The sequence below is a fragment of the Lycorma delicatula genome, chromosome 6, assembly GCF_047948215.1.
Source record: "Lycorma delicatula isolate Av1 chromosome 6, ASM4794821v1, whole genome shotgun sequence".
NCBI lineage: Eukaryota > Metazoa > Arthropoda > Insecta > Hemiptera > Fulgoridae > Lycorma > Lycorma delicatula.
In genome coordinates this window covers 56,952,701-56,973,852 of record NC_134460.1, presented here as the reverse complement: position 1 = coordinate 56,973,852, position 21,152 = coordinate 56,952,701, and the positions used below count along the sequence as shown (strand labels likewise).

The 21,152-nt window shown below is 28.3% G+C and overlaps 1 protein-coding gene across 7 annotated transcripts in view; it reads left to right on the top strand.

The window, feature by feature from the left end:
• Window positions 1–21,152, top strand: part of Rtnl1 (reticulon) — a 296,105-nt gene that overhangs the window by 241,307 nt on the left and 33,646 nt on the right. For 6 of the 7 annotated variants that reach the window (XM_075369928.1, XM_075369927.1, XM_075369930.1 and 3 more), the window contains one exon: window positions 16,441–16,648. In XM_075369928.1, the coding sequence (XP_075226043.1) occupies window positions 16,441–16,648 (208 nt within the window). Of the gene's footprint in view, window positions 1–4,016; window positions 4,135–16,440; window positions 16,649–21,152 lie in introns of those variants that run through there. The other variant, XM_075369933.1, reaches the window with a different exon arrangement.

Genomic DNA, 21,152 nt, shown 5'->3' with positions numbered 1-21,152 from the left:
TGTTCATCCTTATAAAGAAATCCGTAATCCTTTAATAATGAAATTCTTTATTTCCTGACACACCGTACGATATCTGTTTAAATTTGCAAACGCCTGTGTGTATTACAAATAAAAGTTTGTTTTGAACCTTTTTTTTTGTTTTTTTTTAATATCGTCGCATTCAGAAGAATTTTTGTACATCTTATATAATACATTTAAATATATTATTTGATTTTGTTGTAAGCCTTTCAAGGCCTATGCCAACAAATAAAAGAAATCAGTTCTTCAGTCATCTTCTTAGGTATGTATATATGTGAAATATATAGTTTCACAATAATTTTTAACTCTGCAGTAGATTATTCCATGTACTTTTTGGAATAAAGTTAATTGTACTTTACTCATAAATACTCTTATTCGGGAGATTATCTCTGTAAAGACAGTTTCATTATAAAAAAACAATCTCAAAACTTATAAATATTTTTTGTTTCTCTTAAACTACATACCCTATATAAATATTTTTTATTTCTCTTAAACTACATACCCTATACTACTTCTCTATATAATCGCGACATGAATTAAAGACATTCATCGTGCGGTACACCAGCTTCAATATACCCTCGTCGTATGCTTCTGTCGCCACTCCATTTATTCACTGATTAACAGCATTTTTAAGTTAATCGTCGCCCGCGAATTGCTTACCACTCAAAAATTCTTTAAACTTACCAAACAAATGATAATCAGAAGAAGATAAGTCTAGACTATATGGTGGGTAAATTTCCCCTCCAAATGTTCTCAGCAAACCACGTGTCGGACCCGCAACATGTGGACGTGCATTATCGCCCAAAAGACTGTGACCATCAGTATGGCTGTGGCTTGACCTTTGTTGGTCTGGTTGGTGACTGAGGATAACGCCATTCACTCGACTGCGTTTTCTCTCTGGCGTGTAATACGAAAACTATGTTTCACCGCCGGTTACAATTGTATTAAGGAACTCATCACCTTTTTCTGTGTAAAAAATTCCAAAGCAGATCCCTTTCGGATTTTTTTATGACGTTCCGTTAAGACGTGCGGCACCCTACGTGCACAAATCTTTCTGAGCGTAAATGGTCATGAGCAATACGACCGATAAACAGGGTCTTGAAACATCAGGAAAAAGAGGGCCAGGTCGGAAATCGTTGAGCGACGATCTTTTCTGATTTCACCATCGACGCGTTTCAACAAGTTCTCGGTGTTTATCGAGGGCCTCCCCGAACGTTCTTCATCATGCACGTTAATTCTGTCATTTCTAAACCTTTCACTCCATTTTCGGGCGTTTCTTTCATTCATTACATTATCACCGTACACAGAACCAACTACCTATGAATTTCAGCTGGCTTAATGTTTTGATGGTTAAAAAACGTATGATTCCACGTATTTCACAGTCGGCGGCAACATCGATTTTACTATTCCTTTTATAACGTAATAAGTTACACGTAATCAAACATACTGAAATTTTTCAGTGGTCGTTACTAAAGAGATATCCCTCGTAATTGAAATAAAGGAGAGATTTAGTTCTGTTATATTTATTGCTTTCCAACCGCATCTTGCCATTATTTTTGGTAGTAGTGTATTTATTTTTTTTAGTTTTATTTTAATTTTCACTTGAAAGTAATTAATGTTGAAAAGAATTAGTTGAGCATAACATTTTTTTTAAATTAATAATTAAGTGAAGTTAGAAGACGTGGAGAAAGGAGCTCTGAATTTCTTTCACCATTAAGGTCGTCCCTAAAAATAAAATGTGTTGAAATATAAAAATATTTTTAATTTTTATCATTTAATGAAGGCTGTTCTAGGGATATCTTATTATCTCAAATAGGTACTAAAGGGAATGAAATCATCATGGGGTTTAGGACAGACAGATAAATTATAATCCTATATGAAAAATCTTTTAAATGATTATTATTAGTTTTTCAGGTTACTCCAGGAAAAAAAAAATTGTTTTAGTATTTTTATTTTGTGTGTGTGTATATGTAGCATGAATAATTGATTGGAGGCTTTTCATTTAACAAGCAGTTTCTTTTTTGTAACAAATAAATGGCTTGGACAGGAACTCTGGCTGCTCGGAGTTAAGAATGTTGTTTCAATAACCTCCTGATTTAATGTAGTGTAGTAGGCATCAAGGTGAGATAGGGTGAACTCAACCTCCTGTATTAATCCTTGAAAAAAAACGAACAGATATTCAGATTACTTGTCACAAGGTTTAATTTAATTTACAAAAATAAAAAAATTTTTTTGCATTTTTAGGCTAATATTTAGCTGTTGATCAATACATTTCAGTCACATTAATTTAAAAATTTTCATATTTTTTCTCATGGAATGTTTCAGTATTTGTTAATTCATCTAAAAATGTACTCTTTTGTAGGATTATAAATGAGTTCCTTTGTGCTCCAGTTAACGTATTAGAAATTCTTTAATTTACTACTTCAGCCAGTTTGTATTAATTTATATTTTCAGCTTTCTTATTTAACCAATTTTTTCTTTTATAACTGAATATATTTTCAAATTTGCATACTTTATTTTTAATAAAATTATAAATATTTGCAAGTTTTTTTTTTGTCTGAGAAATTTAAATAAATATCTTAAATGAAAATAGGAATGTGTTAAAATAACTTTAATGATATGTTTGACACAATAATCTCTTATTTCTTGAATGATTGATTTTTGTAATATACAGTAGTTTCAGATATGTTAAAAATTGTTTTGAAATATCACAGCATTATTATTATTATTATTATTATTATTATTATTATTAAAAATATGTTTGGTATAAATTGCTAATTACAATGTGCAAATATTTTAAGGAATTCAGTTTTAAATCTAGTTGTAGGACTTTCCCATCACGCGGCTTTTCTGATTTTCTGGGCATGTGTGCGCGGGCACACACACAAACAAAGCATAATTTGAAGTATTTATCGTTTTATTTAGATATAATATTTTTTTATTTAATTCAGTGACTAAAGCACGCACGCATACCGTATTTCATTCGCGCGGGTGTGGAGGTACTAGCGTCCACTTTAAATGTTATTCATTTATTTAATTCTACCGCTCACCTGTGACATCACAACATAGCAAATGGCTAAAACAGCTGTATATAAGTGCTACACTAGCGCTCTTGTGGTGACAGGGGTACTATTGACGCAGTTTACCTACTTAGCTGCAAGTTTATTTAGATCATTTTTTGAGGTGGGGTGCAATTTTGAAAAAAAATTGCAAATGTTCTTTTTTAATTGTTAACAAATGTGTAAGAAAAATAAGATCTTAATTAGGCGAAATGTCAAGATACTGAGGGTGACATTGCTGTACAGCCTCACCCCCTTGACCTTTTAAGTTGAAAATTTAATGGCATCAATGGAACGTATCTAGAAGTCATTTTTCTTGTTTGTCTTTTCATATCTGAAAAGTATCTAGAAGTAATCTGACAGAGTTTGGTCAAAATCATCCAGTAGTTCTGGATATTTAGAGGGTGACACCGCACTCACACATTCAATGAACATCCGGAAAATTTCCATCCGGTTTTTTGGGTTGCTTAGGTGTGAAAACATCATGTGTCCAAATTGAACCGAATACAATACTTCCCATTAAGACATTAATTTATATGAAGAAAGAGGAAGGCATAAAAAATTACTTCCTTCAATGTAAAGTATCAAATTTCTAACAAATATTTGGAATGGCCTATTTTTATATTTTACATTCCATAAAAAGTCAGTACTTTACAAATTTTAGTTAAACTTAAATTTTAATTTTCCGTGATGCTGTTATGTATATAATATACTTAATTCGTTGTAGATTTAGTATTAATGATTGCTACCATATTTAGTATGTATATACTCGTATATTACATTATTTATATTTGTATGTCTGCTTCATTTGCCATTCTGTTCAGTGCATTGTTTAATGAAAGTAAACAGTTGTATTTAATTGTTGGCAGAAAGTGGTTGATTTATTATTAAGAAATTATTTGTTTTGTCATACTCTGATTGAATTTGTCACAGCGTGTACAATTATAAGAAGTAATTCATTTAACTAACCTTACAAAGAGTTTACCTTTGGAAATTATGCAATTCAGTTTTGAATCTTTATAAGCTGTGCATAACATCAGTTGAGAACTGTGCTAAAGTGAGTGGTTGATTATTGCTAATATTAAGTTTCAACACATTAAACATATTGTATTGCTATAGAAATCGATGCAAATTAGTAAATCACTCGGGAAATCTGTCCTTTGTTATTTACGCTGGTGTTCACCAGGTTGATTCATGGATTATCCTGAATTTTTTTCCCACTTCACCATCATAATAACTTTGGTTTATCATTTTCTTTTTGATTGTTTATTTTACGCAGCATTGTGGTGGAAATTTAAACTAGCATACAGAATTGGCAGTATTCTAGGTGACTGTATGGTTGAAATAGACTAATTTTTAAAAAGTGAGACTTCAGTCTGAAATTTAGTCAATTTTTGCAACATTGTTTTCATTAAGTTATATGGTAGTTTTTTTACAGTGTCCCCCCCCCCCCCCAATAATAAGGGTGGGATTAATAAGTGTACATTCTTAAATTAATAACTTTTAATTTTTGTATTTTTACACTATTTCTTAATTGTGAATGATACATTTTTATAGTTATGTAGTATCCTCTTATAACTCCTTTGTTATTATTTTTATACTTAGCTTACATTTATGGCTTTTCCATCTGTATAAAAGTAAATTATTGTTCAGATGACTCTGTAAATGGTAAATTATTTTTGGTGTTATTTAACTAAAAACCACACTCTGGTTTCTCATCCATGAAATTAATATATATATAATTATAAAACCAAACAAAAGAGCCACGATAAAATCCGGATTTTTAATGAAAAACTACCATGATTGGTATGTTGTTTCCCTTTGAGGATTATACTTTAGTATTTAAAAAAAAGATTTACTCTAGTTAAAACTAGATTCAATAACTGTGAGCTAGCATGGACCAATGCCAAATCAATATTACTACCAGGGTGATTAACAGAATGGTTGCTTTTTCATTACATAAAATTTTATCTGACCTTTTTTCTCACAAATTGCCTTTGTTCTAGGGTATTTATAAAGTAGTGGTGTATATCACAGTCATGTCTGAATGTGTATTTCAGTGTCATTTCGGTGTATTTCAGTCATATCTGAAATTATAGTTAATGTATTTATTAAGATAAGTTGTAGTTAAGAAATTAAATATCTTCTTTTTTGAGAATTTCTCAGAAACTATAGTCATTTTTACTTTCCCATCAAGCGCTACAGCTGTAGGAGGAAAAGAATTGTAATCGGTCCAATATGAAATCGCATATGCGATTTTCACCAAATCTTGACGTTTTGACACCTAAGGAACCCAAAAACTTGGTAGAAATTTTCCAGATGTACGCGCGCACGTTTGTGTGTGTGTGTGTGTCAGATGTCGCACTCTAATCACCTTATATATTCAGACTACTGGACTGACTTTGACAAAACTGGATCAGATTACTTTGTATATGGGGCATTGATGGCACTAAATTTTCAACTTTTAAAGACCAAGAGATGAGGCTGGGTACAGCAAGGTCACTCTCAGTACCTCAAAATTTCATGTAATTAAGGTCTTATTTTTCTTAGACACATTGTCAACAATTAAAAAATAATATTTCCCAAGAAATATTTTCAAAATCGCACCGCACCTTAAAAAATGCTTAAACTGCTGGCTAAGTGGTTCTACTGCGTCAATAGTACTCTTGTCACCACAAGAAGCGCTAGTGTAGTACTGACATGCTTAATTAATTTTGTGTGTGCGCATGTGTAAGCTGCGTGACAGGAAAGTCTTACAACTGTATTGTCAGCTTATTTTCTAGTGCTGTTTCAAAATACTGAGAATATGTTATAGGGCTAGCTGATGTTTGATGTTTTTAGTCACTCTGATTTTGGACATCACAGAGAATAAATAAAAATATACTTAAACATTTATTTTTTTTATTTATAATTGCTTTTCTTTTACCATTTCTTAAGTTTTTCTTATTGTTCATTAGATTTATCATGTCTTGTACATTGTTCATTGAATTCTAAATATTTAAATTACTTGTAATTAGTTTTATAAATTATTTAAAAAATTAATTTTCTAATATATTTATTTCTTAATTAATAATAATTCACATAATCTACTTAATTAAACATGATAAAAATAAAATTAGATGAAAATATTTTTGTAGTGGAGGTTTAGATACATGCAGTACCTTGCCAAACTATAATTGGGCTTGAAGCCTGTTGTGAAAGTAATTTTTAAAAATGATGATAATAAAATAAACTCAAAAGAAGAATTGATAAAGATTTAAAAAAGTCTTGGCAGAGAATTGACTTACTTAAAAATGTCGTAAATACAGTATTCTTTTTTACACATATTTGCTCCTGCCTCTTAACTACAATTCCCTAGTACTAAAAACCAAAAAAAAAAGAAAGATGTTGCTTAGGGATAAGAAAAATTGAAATTGTGTCATCTCATAAGATTGTACAACTGAGGAACAGATAATGTATTATTTAATTTTTTTTAGAATAAAATACATTGAAGACCTCCTGCACGCTTAATATTAAAACAAATTAATATATTTTGAGGCTTGGAAACATACTGCACGTAATAATATGTGTTTGAATATTAGTACTACTACATGTTTGAGTATTTGTCAATAAATGTGGGGTCCTGCTTAAAATTATATTTTTGTTATATGGAGTGATGAAAATGCTTCAAATATCAATACGCAAATATAGATAAAGAACAAGTAATAATTATTATTCAGAATTTGCCGGTTCAGTAAAATTTTAAGCGGTTCAGTAGCTTTGTAAATGAAATTATTGCATTAAAGTATACTTCACCTATTGAAAAAGGTATTCTTAAGGTCACACTAAGGTATATGAGTGACATTATTAAAAAAATCCTGTTAGGCATAAATGTTTTTCTTAACAGCAGCATATAAATAAATCAAGAATTTGTTGTTAAAAACCATAAAAATGATAACTTGCAGTGTCTTGACCAACGGGCACAACCGAAAGGTTTTTAAAAAAAGAAATTGTAAGCAATTTTAAAATTACTGTATTAATGCATTGTAAATATACGAGGGATATCTCTAAAGTAAAGACAACTGAAAAATTTCTCTCCTTAAGGTTGGCGAATCTGTGTCGTTCATGACCGCGCTAGTATTGTGTACACACTGCATTGTTGTCTGTAAGTTGTCGCGTTGTAGTATCTTTGATTACGGGTGTTATTACCTTATAAAATAAAGAGGAAAATCGGTGTTGCCACCGACTGTGAAATACGTGTAATCTTACGTTCTTTAAACCATCAAAATGTAGTGTGAAAGGTTTAGAAATAACAGAATTAACGTGTATGTTGAACGTTCGTGGAGATCCTCGATAATCACGGAGAAATTGTTGAAACGCATCGATGATGAAATCAGAAAAGATCATTGCTCAATGATTTCCGACTAGGCCCTTCTTTTTTCTGACGTTTCAAGAGCTGTTATCGGTCGCATTGTTCATGACCATTTAGGCTTCAGGAAGGTTTGAACGTTGGGTGCAGTACTTATTAACGTCAAAAAAAATCCAAGCTGGACCTGCTTTGGAATTTTTGATGCGCTTCACAGAAAAAGGTGATGTGTTCCTTAATTCAGTTGCTTCTGGCGATGAAACATACAGATTTCGTATTACACGCCAGAGAGAAAAGCTGCACTCAAAGGAATGGCGTCATCCCCAATCACCAACCAGACCAAGAAAGGTCAAGTAAGCCACAGCCATTAGGACGCAAACTGATGGCCACAGTCTTTTGGGATTGGTTTGGCATATTGCTGATTGATCTCATGCCATGCAGAATGACTATAAATGCAGAAGCTTACTGTAAAACTACGTTAAGTTATGGTGCGCCATTCAAAATTGGCAATGTGGGCATCTGACCGACAGCATCATCCTGCTGCGTGATAATGTACATCCACATGTTGCGGATCCAACACGTGATTTACTGAGAACATTTGGATGGAAAATTTACAATCACCTACGGTATAGTCTGAACTTAGCTCCTTTTGATTACCATATGTTTGGGAAATTGAAAGAATCTTTGAGTGGTAAGCAGTTCATGTGGCGATGAACTTAAAAATGCTGTTAATGGTTAAATGGACTGGCGGAAGAACACCACGATGAGGGTATATTGAAGCTGGTGTATCGCTACAATGAATGTCGTAATTCATGTAATGTAGTTTAAGAAAAATAAAAAAATATTTGTAAGTTTTCAGAATAAATTTTTTTACATTGAAATTGTCTTTACTTTAGAGAACCTCTTTCGTATATTTCCTTAATGTATTTTTTAATTTACTCATTTTATTTTTATATGATTAAATTTTGTTGTATGATTTTTTATATTTTTTATTTCTCAATACAATTGTTTTGTGTATGAATATTTACATTACAATTTTATCATATTTTTGGTTTGTTTAATTTTAATTTCATTGTGTTTTACTTAATTGTAAATTAGTTATCCTCTCTACATCTAAGCAGTTTGTGACAATTGACAATTGCTTCTAGCAAGTGAGGTAAATCAAAGTGTGACAATTACCAACCTGATGGTATCAATTACAATTCATCAGTTTGACACGTCACTACAAAATAAAATAGTAAATTTTTATAATTAAATTTCAAAGAGCTGGGATGTTTACGCTTTTATTCTGTGGTTATTGAAAAATAAGAATTATAGTTTTTAAGTGATGAGTTAAGAGAAATTAAATTGGTATTTTAGTAACTACTAAAAGTAAACGAACTAAAAGTAACTATTTTATAATTTTTTATTTGTATTTTTAGAAAAGTGTTGAAACTTTTTTTACAGCTATTTTTTAGTTTTTTTTTTTTTTTTTAATAAATAGGATTCACCTTATTAACAAACTGTTGTAACAAACTGCTTTAAGTACAAAAAATGCTATAACATGAATATTGTGTAATTGGTGAATATTTTACATGACATATAAACACTTGTAATTTAAATTTAACTCGTTAGATCAAGTCACAGTAGTTTTATCTGTGACTAGTAAATTTTTAGAGGAAATTTCATGGTGGCAGATTATTCTCAAGTTTCTCTCATGATCATATCAAATTGAATTCAACAATTGTTATTGGAAGCAGTCTTGCATATATAAAAACTTATTCTTAACATTTTGAGCAACTTTACAGCTTGGTTTTTTTTTATTCTCTCATCATCTAAGCAGTTGACGTCAGTGTCTACTGCTTCTAGCAAGAGAGGTAAATTAAAGTTTTCTTTGGCAGTTACAAAGCTAACCATGTGTGTTATAGCAGGATAGTTTGACATGCCACTACATGTTTGTAAGATGTGTACATTTATACTAGCTAGTCATTTTAAGTTTAAATTTGTTCTTTTCTTAAATAAATTACTTTTCTTTTATTCAAATAATTCAGATTTTTACAATTGAAGCCCATTTTGTTTAGATCAGAGTTTTTATATATGAAATAATTTTTTTTTATGCTTACTTAGCAAAATGTATTGTACATTCATCTAAATATGATTTTTTTATTGCGTTAGCTTAATTGTTGATTAAATCTACATAAAGAAAAGAAAATTTTTCTTCCTTGAGACAGTCTTTTTATAAGCAGAGGTTTTGTTACATTGAGCAGCGAGTGAGGTATTACAGTTTTATAACAGGAAGTGAAAAAGACAATGGAGAAATTACTTCACTCCTCATTTTGTCTAGTAAGATTGTCAATCTTGAGAATGGCTGTGCCATTTTTTGCTATGACTCATGTCAGAAAAAATTACAGCCAGTTCTGACCTTTGCATGCATGCAGTGATAAATGGTGTTATTTTTTAATTATAACCATATTGAAACAAATGAACATACAAATTTTTTTTGCCCTATCAGAATCGTGTTTAGATCATTTTGAGAAATTTTACCAAGGATGTTAATTGCTCTGTTCTGATAGTGTTCATACACTTTTAAAACATCACTTATTCGAACTCATTTGCAATTAAATTCATTTGCTGTGAACTTATTTTTTATTCAGTTTTTCTAATCTTTTTGTGCACTGAAAACTTTATTAGAAGTCACCATTATAAAAAGACCCTTATGGATAGTCAGAAGTGAGATAAAGACAATAATAAAGATAAAAACAATATAAAAGTGAGATGGACAGGTGAAATTGGTATTGAGAACAATAGAAGAGGAGAAGAATTTGATAATGAAGAGGAGAGCATTTTATTTGAGGTATACAATACTTAGAAACTATCTTCAGTAAAGAAGAGTCAAAAAGAAGAAGGAAAGGGATGCTTACAGAAAAAGAAGCTGTAAAGAAAGGTGCTCAGGACCTAAAAGAGTGTGGGGGACATTCTGTTCCAATCTGAGCATGCTGATCATGAAGCAAAAAAGGCTTGTTTGTTGCAGCCTTCTTTCACAAATCGTGTTGTTTTGGATGATCTTGTCTATTTTCTGAAGAGGGTGGTTTGTGATCAGTGGTAAAGTGGATAGAATGCTATCAACAATAAACTTTGTCCAGTTAAGAACATTGTGTCATCATGGAGCTCTTCATGCAGTAATAACTGTTAAAAGGAGATTATTATTTGCTGTTTGTGAATAGGGCACACTAAACTTATTCATAGACATCTCATAAATTAGATTATTGCACCCATTTGTGTTTGCTGCGATTGTTAACTAATTGTACACCAAATCCTTTTGAACTGTGTCTGTAATGGAGCATTGCATAGGAAATTTAAATTAGGGATCAACATCCAAAATATTCTTGGAACCAATATGACCATGTTATCAAATGTTGTTTCTTAAGGCTGTGCATCTGTATTCAAATGTTTTTAGTGTTTTCTAATGCATTTTAGATTTTTACAATTTTTCCTGTGATATTTTGTGTTTTTTTTATCTCAGTTACACTTAGTGTTGGTGACATTGACCATTAGTTTCTTTAATTTAAAAGCATTGCATCTGGGCGCTAGTAGTAGTGGAGCTTTGTTGTGTCCTCCAAAACAGGAAAAAAAAAATGTTACATCTTTGCATGTGTCAAAGCAAATGGAATCATCATTGCATTAGATTTCAAATGTTAAAAAAACATTTTTCATTCAACAATCTGTGTTGTCATTAAAAAATTAAATGCAAAAAAGTATACACAAACTAAATTAATTAATTAATATAGCTTTTTTAATTTTATCTCATATTAATTAATACATACAAATTATGCACACCTTCTTTTTCAAATATCTGACTTTTTTTAAGAAGACATTCAGAATAAGTTACTTGGTAAGCAACTCATTTAATTTAGATTTAAAGAGGGACTAGTAGGTTAGTCCTGTCGCAAATTCCAGCTAGGACTAAGACTGCAGCCAGTGTAATTTAAAAGTATTCTATGGTGTACCCATTCAGAGAGGCATTGATTTTTTAAGGTTTTGTTTCTTCTTTCCATTATTTTTATTTTTTTAATACACCTTGCTATGACTCCTGGTATTGCAGAGCAGGTAGTGAGCATGTAGTTTACTCGTTTGTAATATTAGTATTACCAGCAAGTTCACACATTTTTTCTTATTTCTTTTTATTGTTGTAAAGAAGAGATGACTAGTTTTTTAAAAAAAAATTTCTTAAAAAATAATTATTTTATAGAGAAATTTCATAGTTTTGTGTTTTATTTAATAAAAATTACTGCTATCTTAGACATTTTTGTAGGTGTATGCAGATCATTAACATATTCGTTCTGATTGACTAATTATTTATTTATAAGAATGAACTTTTTTTTTGTATTTATAAATTTAGTGATTGGTTTTTTCTTTATTTGTAAACATATTAAATAATAACTACTCGAACAAGTTTTAATATGATATGTTTATAGATTCCTTTTCACTCGTCTTTTCAAGGTTAGGGTTATTTTAGATATTTCATGTCAAGGGGAAAAAAGACATCAACACACATAAAAATGTTTCTATTCATATTTATATTTGTAATCCCTAAACATTTAAAATTATCACGTTATCAATCTATGTTTATTAAAAGTGTAATAAATATCATAATTGAAACAGTTAATTTGAATTGTGCTATTTCACGTTAAACGCACACGAGTTTGGTCATCAGTACTTGAAAACCTGACTTTATTGGTTTGAGTGCTTTTGAAAGCTCTAAACTACACGTTTTAATTTACTGTTAACTTATACATCTATTCAGATGGAATTGTTGTCTGTCATGTATAGAATCAGTACTGGTAATTTGGCTTAGTTATATACTAAAACAGTATTATTTTTAATTCTCAAAATCAATTTAATGATTTATTATAAAATGTTAATAAATGTTGTGAATTTTACTCGTTCCTGAAGTATGTAATTAAGGAATGAACAGAATATGTTAATTTAATAAAAATGAGCATCTTTTAAAATTTTTTTTAGAATGGTAATGGTTTCTGGAGTTGACTAGAACTTCTGATAAACGAAGGAAGAAATTTACAAAACCCAACTAGGGTTTATGATTGTCTGTTATGTACCTGAAAAATCATGGAAAAGCTGTACCATCATTTTGGATTGGTTGAGCCAAAAATCTTCCATTTGGCTTGGTGATTTCTATATTTTGAGACGTTAACATTTGGAATTGAGGTTAGAAAGGGGTGCTGAATTAGAGGGGAACAAATGTCATATCTCAGTTTTGACTTAAGAAAAACTTGTTCATATGAGTATTCAGCTCAAAAAAAGTCATCTTAAAAAATTTTCCTTAGTAACCCTAAATATCACAGTTTTAGGCAAAATGTTCAACTTATTTCAGATTTGTTATTTTTCTTTGAAACTTTTACTTGTAAGGTATAGCTACCATTAAATTTTAGAATTTGAGTCTCAAAAGGGTAATTACATTCTAGGAACTGTGAGGGTTGTTTTCATTCTTGTGGTAAATCAGATTTTCCCTGTATTTCAAGAATATCTCTGTATACCACGATCTGAGAAGAAAAGTGTACTAATAAAAAGGTTTTCTCTAATATATCTTTAATTGAAAGAGGTGTGTTGACAATTAAATCATTTCATTATGAGGCGATTAAAATTTAATTTAATATTCTTATATATGAAAACTTTTCTGCATGCATTAATTTAATTTTTAGGATTTAAGCATATTCTTTCATGCCTTTAAAATAATGGTTTGTTGATAAAAATTAATGAATTATGAAATGTAAAGTTGCCAGATTGTTTTGTTTGCTTGTTGTTTGAATTGATAGAAAATTTAATTGTAGATGTTTAGAAAATAAATTAAGTCATATATATTTCTATTTTTAACTTAGAAAAATTGCACTTCTTTTAAGTTAAGCTTACTTTTAATTAAAATTATTATTAAAAAAAAAAATCATATATGACCTTATAACAATGATATTTTTATATGTTATTAAAATAAAATAATAAAAACAGAAGTAGTAAAAAACCTAAACCTTTCAATATTCTCTAATCTGATTTATTATGATATTACGTAATAAGATATGGAATTACATATTGTGGTTTAAATATCTTGGCACAGCTACTTATATTCCTGTGATTGTTTCTCACTAGTTTATTTTAAAAGAAGTTATTGTAGTTAGTTATTTTATGAAAGATGCAGTCTAATTTTATGAAAGATTATTCACATCCCATTTTTTAATACTATTATGTTTATTTCACACAGTATACATTTTTTCTGCATTTCTAAATGCATGTAAATTTGTTTCGTTGTATTTTATTTTTCTTTGCTGCATGTACATAGTATGTTTTCTTTTTAAAATAATAAATCTATATAAATGCCTTGTTGATTTTTTTAAAGTTAATTTAATTGATTATGTTTGAATTCTTATAAAGCTGTACTTGATTATATTGCAAGAAGGGACTTTGTGTGAAAACATTGATATTTCAGATATACTCCTAGCTTTACAGACTAATTATTTGTATTTCATCATTCTTTAATGATTTTTGCTTATAACTTTCTATGTAAAAGTTTTGTTTGTTCTTTCACATCAGAACATACATTCAACTATTTGCCTACAAAACTATTCACATCGTACCATACAGTATCTTCTGACAGGCTTGATATGAAAAATCTGTACTCTAGTGGTGAATAGGGTTTAGAAATTACAATTTAAATGCATATATGATTAACTTTTATGAGATATTAAATTAATAATTATCTTTGCTTAAGTATTTTATTTAATAAATGGTTGTCTTCCTTTAGTAAAATTTTAAATAATATTTTTTTACAATTACCTTTGCTGATAGAAGGAATACATGGTTTTATTAATTTGATTGTTGAGGGTGGCATGTTAATTTTATTTGTGCATCCATTCAAGAGTTGAATGGCTGCATTCTTTTTTATGAAATAGGTATACAATAATTCAATGTGAATGACATTTTGTATATGATGATCAGAAGTGGTAAAAATTAGAATTTATGTACATTATAAGAATTCATTACAATATTTTGCATAAAAATAGTTATAAAAAGTTAAAAATGTACATTTAATCATGAAATGTATTGAAATTATTAATTCTTTATAGAATTAAAATTATTGAATTCTATTGAGAGATAGTTAAAAAAAAATGATACTGATTAAAAACAAATGAAATCAATTTTTTAGTTAAAAATTAAGTTAACAAAATTAAGGATTAATGAAACTCAAAATTTAAAGGAGATTTAAATGATCAACAATCTGTAAAAAAAATAACTATTTTCTAAGACCTTGCACTATAATTCATCAGCTAAAAAAATGTTTACAAATTACAAAAAAATAATGTTCCTTTGATACCTGTCATTCTAATATATGTAAACTGCACAGCTAATTTAAATACTTTTTAACATTGTGCTGATGTACTGAAATAGTGGAAAAGTGCTCTTAGAAGAATCCTTAACTGTAAAGTGATTGTGTAAATTGATTGAAATTCAAAAAAAGAAGTTTTGTGTATATTTCAATTTAAAGAATGTATATCTAAAAAAAGCCACTTGCACAAAATACATCCTTGATAAATGTAAGTAAAAAGATTAACAGAAACTTTAAAAAGATTGCTATCTTATCAAGGATTCAAGAATATTTACTTTTTTGCCTGAAATACATAGCATTGTTCATAAAAAAATCTTAAGATGGTCTGTAATTATTTATTTTAAAATTCTTCTACTGAAAGTTTGTGGAAAAACATAAAATAACAGGACCACCAGAAGAGCTTCCTCTACAAAACAGAAATCATCCCAAGTTGTTAATTTGGGTGAAAAAAAACCACAGGTCAAATTGAGAACCTCACTTTTTTGAAATTGATAAAACATGAACATACTGTAATAAATTAATTTAATCAATGTGATTGTATTTTCAACTTGGCTGTATTTAAAACATATTGAATGCTCAAAAATATATGTGCCAATTAAAAATATACTAAAAGTTACTTGTAATTATGAAAATCATGCGATTACAATCTGTACAGTTTTCTTCATTCATAATAAAAACAATTATTTATACTTGTAATAAATGTGTTGGTGTAATTCAATAAATGTTGTCTTGTGTAGAAAAAAAAAGTTGTCTAGATAAAACTTTATCTAACAATAATTTTATGCCATAATGTTCTTTTTTTAAGAAAAATATAATTTTTTTACATGTTTTATATTATTCCTTTTTGATTATTTGACGTTTTCTTCTTTTTTATTGTTGTTGTTGCACATTCTTTAATGAGGAAGATTAGATTGCTGAAAAGATATCAAGCCCTTGTCAGAAATGGAATGTGAAAGCCAACAAGCCAATCACTATTAATTACTTAGACAAAAAATGGATACACTACCCCCTTTATGTAAAAGTTTTCTAGCTGTCATTATGATGATTATAATTTTCTAGTTTTCCATTACATTGCTTAAATTATGAAATATTGTGGCTTCTCCCTAACCACAGCAAGAAATTTTAATTAAAAAAAATTTGTATGATTTCCTGCACTTATTCTATAGAGTTTACACAGGTCCTGCTCAGAAAAATGAGTGTTAATGTTGCTATGTCTTTATGTATTAAAGACATAATGTTCATTCAAGATTAGGTACATTCAGTTAAATTACTAGAAATATATGTGCATGGCAGATTCAGATTTCATCCAATCCTGTGTGAGCATAAACTTTTACTACTCCTTTATACCGTAATACTCTACTGTGTATTGAAAAATATTAAAAACAACTTAACATGCACATTCTAAATAGATGTTTTTACTTTGTATGAAACTAATATCAGGTTCTAGAATAGGCCTATTTCTGGTGCATTGGCCTAAATCCTTAGAGCATGACTTATAATAACAAATTAATCCAGTGGGGCTAAAGACAAACATGCAATTATTTTGTTATAATTAATCATAATTGATGAGTTCTTTAATATAAATATGTATTAACAAATGAGTTATTTATAGAAATTTAGATACATATTTTTTTTCTTTGTTTCAGTGGAAGCATTAGTATATTGGAGGGATCCAAAGAAGTCCGGAGCAGTGTTTGGGACCATTCTAGTTGTTTTGCTATCATTGACATACTTCTCACTGATCAGTGTTGTCGCATACCTGTCTCTTATGGTTCTTACTGGTACATTCTCGTTCAGAATTTATAAAACAGTACTGCAAGCTATTCAAAAAACATCTGATGGTCACCCTTTCAAGTAAGTATTAATTAAAAAGTAATTTCAGTCGCTTTAAAATTTGTTTAAAAATGGCTTGAGGTTGAGGTTGAGAAGGTTTCCAGTTATTTATAAAATGTACATTATTTTTTTGTTAAAATTGATGTTTCAGGACCTACGAAAAATGTTAGAAGTTAGAAATGTAGAATTATGAAAAAAATAATACATCTTTCCCCATTTGTCTATTTTTCAATTTTATTTTAAATAATATCAGAGATGATCAGTGTTAATTTACTGATTTGTACAAAAACTTGAAATTATTATTTTACATTACTTTAAAAGGTATTATGCTTAATGTCAAACAGATAGAATTTGTACTTATCTTCGATTTGACAGAACTGAAAGAGTTTTGAGAATTCTGCTTTCCAGCTACTTTGCATTTATGAATAGGGGAAATACGAAAATCGGTTAGCGTAATTAAAAATGATCCTAAACTCAGAATTTGAACCGTGTAGAGCGGTAATAATTTAATTATTAATTTAATACATAATTTAATCAGTATAATCTGATATTTTATTATTATATCTGATAGAACTTCAAAATATTGATATTGCTAATCAATAAAATATTTAAGGGTAATTAATGGGTGTAAATTATTTTTAAAAATTAGATAGGATTAAAAGTTCTATACATATTTGGTTCAAAAAGTAAAAACAAAAAAAAAATCCAAGCAATTCACAAAACTGAAGTCTATTTTTGAGAAAAATTTCATGACCATTTTATATTTATTATTGAGAAATTTTAATGATTCTGTAAGCTGTTACTTAGATAAAAGGTAATTATTATAAATTCTTATGGCAGTGGTCTAAGTTCAGTGTTAGATTGTTTAACTTAAATGTATAGTTTTGTTTAACAGTACAGAAATATTACTTATATTATTCCATTTATTATATTGTTAATTGTGTTGTTAATTATATGTTGAGTTTTAAAATGTTTTCATTAATTATAATAGTTTTTATGGTTGTAAATATTCAGTTGTTAATTGCAAGCATTTTAAATTAAATGTAAAATGAAATTTTATGGTCTCTGTTAAAAAAAAAAAAAAATATTTGCAGTGTCTACTTGATTGTAAGGCAGTTGGACAGTTGGCAAACTATTAACAATCACGAGCCAAAAATTTGAGCTTAAGCCAACTAACGATTCGAGGATGAAATTTTTGTTACAAATCAGACTGCTGAATTACCTTGTACCTAAAATTACTTATAAAATATCCCTAGACTTTCCTTTTTAATTTAGGTGTAAATTCTATCAGATTTGTTTTAAAAAAATTTAATTGCAAAATCATTATTATAACATTGTATTAAGGTCAACGGGGCTATGTTATTTCAACATATTTTCCAATTATATAACCTTTTGTTGGCTAAACTTATAAACTGTGGTTTCATCTATCCTCTAAATCAAATTGTTTGTAGTTATTATTAATTGCTGATATAATGATGCTAAAATTAAAAACTAATAATATTAAAAGGTGGTTTTTGTAACTGTAGTCATTTCTTTGCATGGATGATTTATGTATACTACAGAAATTTCTTGTTATTAGTCAATGTCATTACAACAAAACTGTTGTTACAAGTAATTGAAGAATGTTTTTGAATTGATTGAAAAATGTTCGAAGTTAGAAATGTAGAATTATGATAAGGATAAGGATCTTTCCCCATTTGTCTAACTATTTTTCAATTTCTAACTATTTTAAATAATATCAGAGATGATCAGTGTTAATTTAACTGATTTGTATAAAAATTTGATATTATTATTTTACATTACTTTAAAAGGTATTATGCTTAACGTCAAACAAACAGATAGAATTTGTACTTATCTTCGATTTGACAGAACTGAAAGAGTTTTGAGAATCCTGCTTTTCAATCACTTTACATTTATGAATAGGAGAAATATGAAAATCTGTTACAGTAATTAAAAATGATCCTAAACTAAGAATTTGAACCGTGTAGAGCGTATAATTTAGAGTAATTAAAATTAATAATTAGTCGATAGTTTCATTTCGCTTTCAGGTATTGTTTTCCCCTGGATAATATACAAGTGAAAGAAAATATTTTTCTTTATAAAATTTTACGACTTAATTTTAGAATGAATGATCTGTTAAATAAATATTAAAAAATAATTTTATAAAGAAATATATTGGTAACAGCTTGTTTTTAAAAATGGCCATATAATTAATTTTTTTATATTTTGTTACTTTTACAGATACAGTATGTTGAAAATGTTTTATATTAGATTTAATTAACCTTTGATGCGCAAATCCTAGTTTAATTGACCCGGCTTTTTAAACAGAGCAGTATGCACACTTAAAATTTTTCAGATTGGTTGTATCTACCTTTGGTTGTTATATTTTTTTTAATCTATCTTACTTGGCATTTTTCTTGAACTACATATTCTCATCTATCAAGAGTCTAACTGGGCATCAGCCTGTTATAATGAGAAGATAAATATTTTTTCATTGAAATTATCCCATTCTTTTAAACTAAAAAAAAAAAAGGTTAATATTACTAATCATCGTTTTCTTTTTTATTGTAGTTTTAGTGATTTTTTGATTTTAATTGTTGGATTTATTTAATTATAGTATATAATTATAAAAAAAGCGTATCAGATTCCAGTTTAATTTCCTCTAACACTTTTAACTTTTCTGCCATCTTCTAGAGGAAAGTGATTATGTCCGTATTGTAATAGTCTCTCAATTGTTATCAATGGATAGATATTGCAAACAGTGCCCAAAACAGTTTGATGACAAACTATTGATGACAATTGAGAAACTACTACAATACGGACATAGTCATTTAGACTTTAACTTTTGATGAATGTTAAAATGACGATCAGTTGTAATAAAGTTGTATAAAACAATTCAATTTTGAAAGTTTTATAATTATAATTATATTACTCTTAAAGGTGGCAGAATATTCTAAAGGAAATTAAACTTAAATTTGGTAAGCTGTTTTTTAAAAATTATATATAATAGTTATTCCAAATGGTGCCATGTTCGAAAATCTAAATTGTTTAAATATGTTAGTAATATCTAATATAAAGGTTAAAGGTTGTAATACATTTTTATGTTTTGTTGTAAAGAAATATTTCATTAGAATTTTTTTTAAATTAAATTTGTACTGCCTACATTTTAATAGTTTAACAAAACAAATTTTTTTGACTGATCTTACTTCAAAAAATGTTTGTACAAATAGATACATATTGTGTACAGTACATAAATTAATTACTTACGTAAAGTTATACAGATTAAGTTTAAATTGCGAATCCAGACAATAAAAGTCATTAGATCAATGATTTCCAAACTTTTTCGAGTCGCAGTGCCCTTTTTCAATTAAAATTTTTCCATGGCGCCCTACCCTAAAAGTAAAAGTATGATGATTCATAAGTAACATAAAAATAAATAAAACTCGTCTTAATTATTTTTTACTTTATTAACATTAAATTAATAATTATAAATGTGTTGGTTCAATTAATTAGAAAGCTTTTAAATATTTTGCAGCGCCTCTGCACAATTTGGAAATCACCGAGTTAGATGGGTTGTAAATATAATTTCATGGGTAGCATTTCCTTTAATGATAATATTTGTATTTCTGTTACCCATAATGTAAACTATGTTTTGATTTTTGTGGGATGATCAAATTGGTTTTTTCTACATTATCAAACCATACTGTTATATTAGAAAATATCGTTATTACTAGGAGCATCAACACTCATTAAATACTTATTTTGCTGATCTGTGCTTCTGTTTAAAATAAATTACAAATTAGGATAACTTCATTCATACAGTCAGATTGAGTTTTCAAAATATAAAAACAGTATCATTTTTTGGTGCCTATAATAATGATCGTTTATTTTTAGTAAATTAAATGTTTCCTTACATTTATGTTTATGAATGTGTAATGTTTACTAAACATTGACATTTATTCCTAGAAAAATAAATCTATTATGTTTCAGGTGCTATTTTGATTATATAACTTAATGATCAAAGATTTCCTTTTACAGAAGCAATATTAATTATTTATTTAATAAATTTTGAATAATATTAAATTAAATAAAAGTGAATTTTACAACTGATTTTATTTAGATGCTCCCTTCCTAATTTCATTGCTATAATTTTATATATAACCTACCTCTACTTCTAGTTTTTTCATTTGTTAATCTTGTAATTTATTATGCTGTCCCAATTTAGGCTTTTCCACAGTTACAGTTCCCTTTTATCATTTAAAGTAAATGTCTGAAGCAACAGTATGTGTTCCAGCAATTGACCAAGGAACTGGGGATCCTTTAATTAAAATATCTTCTCATGTCTTCCTGATATAATGTAGATAATGTATAATTTTACCCTAATCTGAGTAAAGTACTTATTTAACAGAATCATATTAAAGGTTCTCTCAAAATGATTTTTGTTAATATCTTTCTTTATCGTCCTTGTTAACTGGTTATCGTTGATAATTTGTTACATTATTTTATGTAACTGCATAAGTAAAGA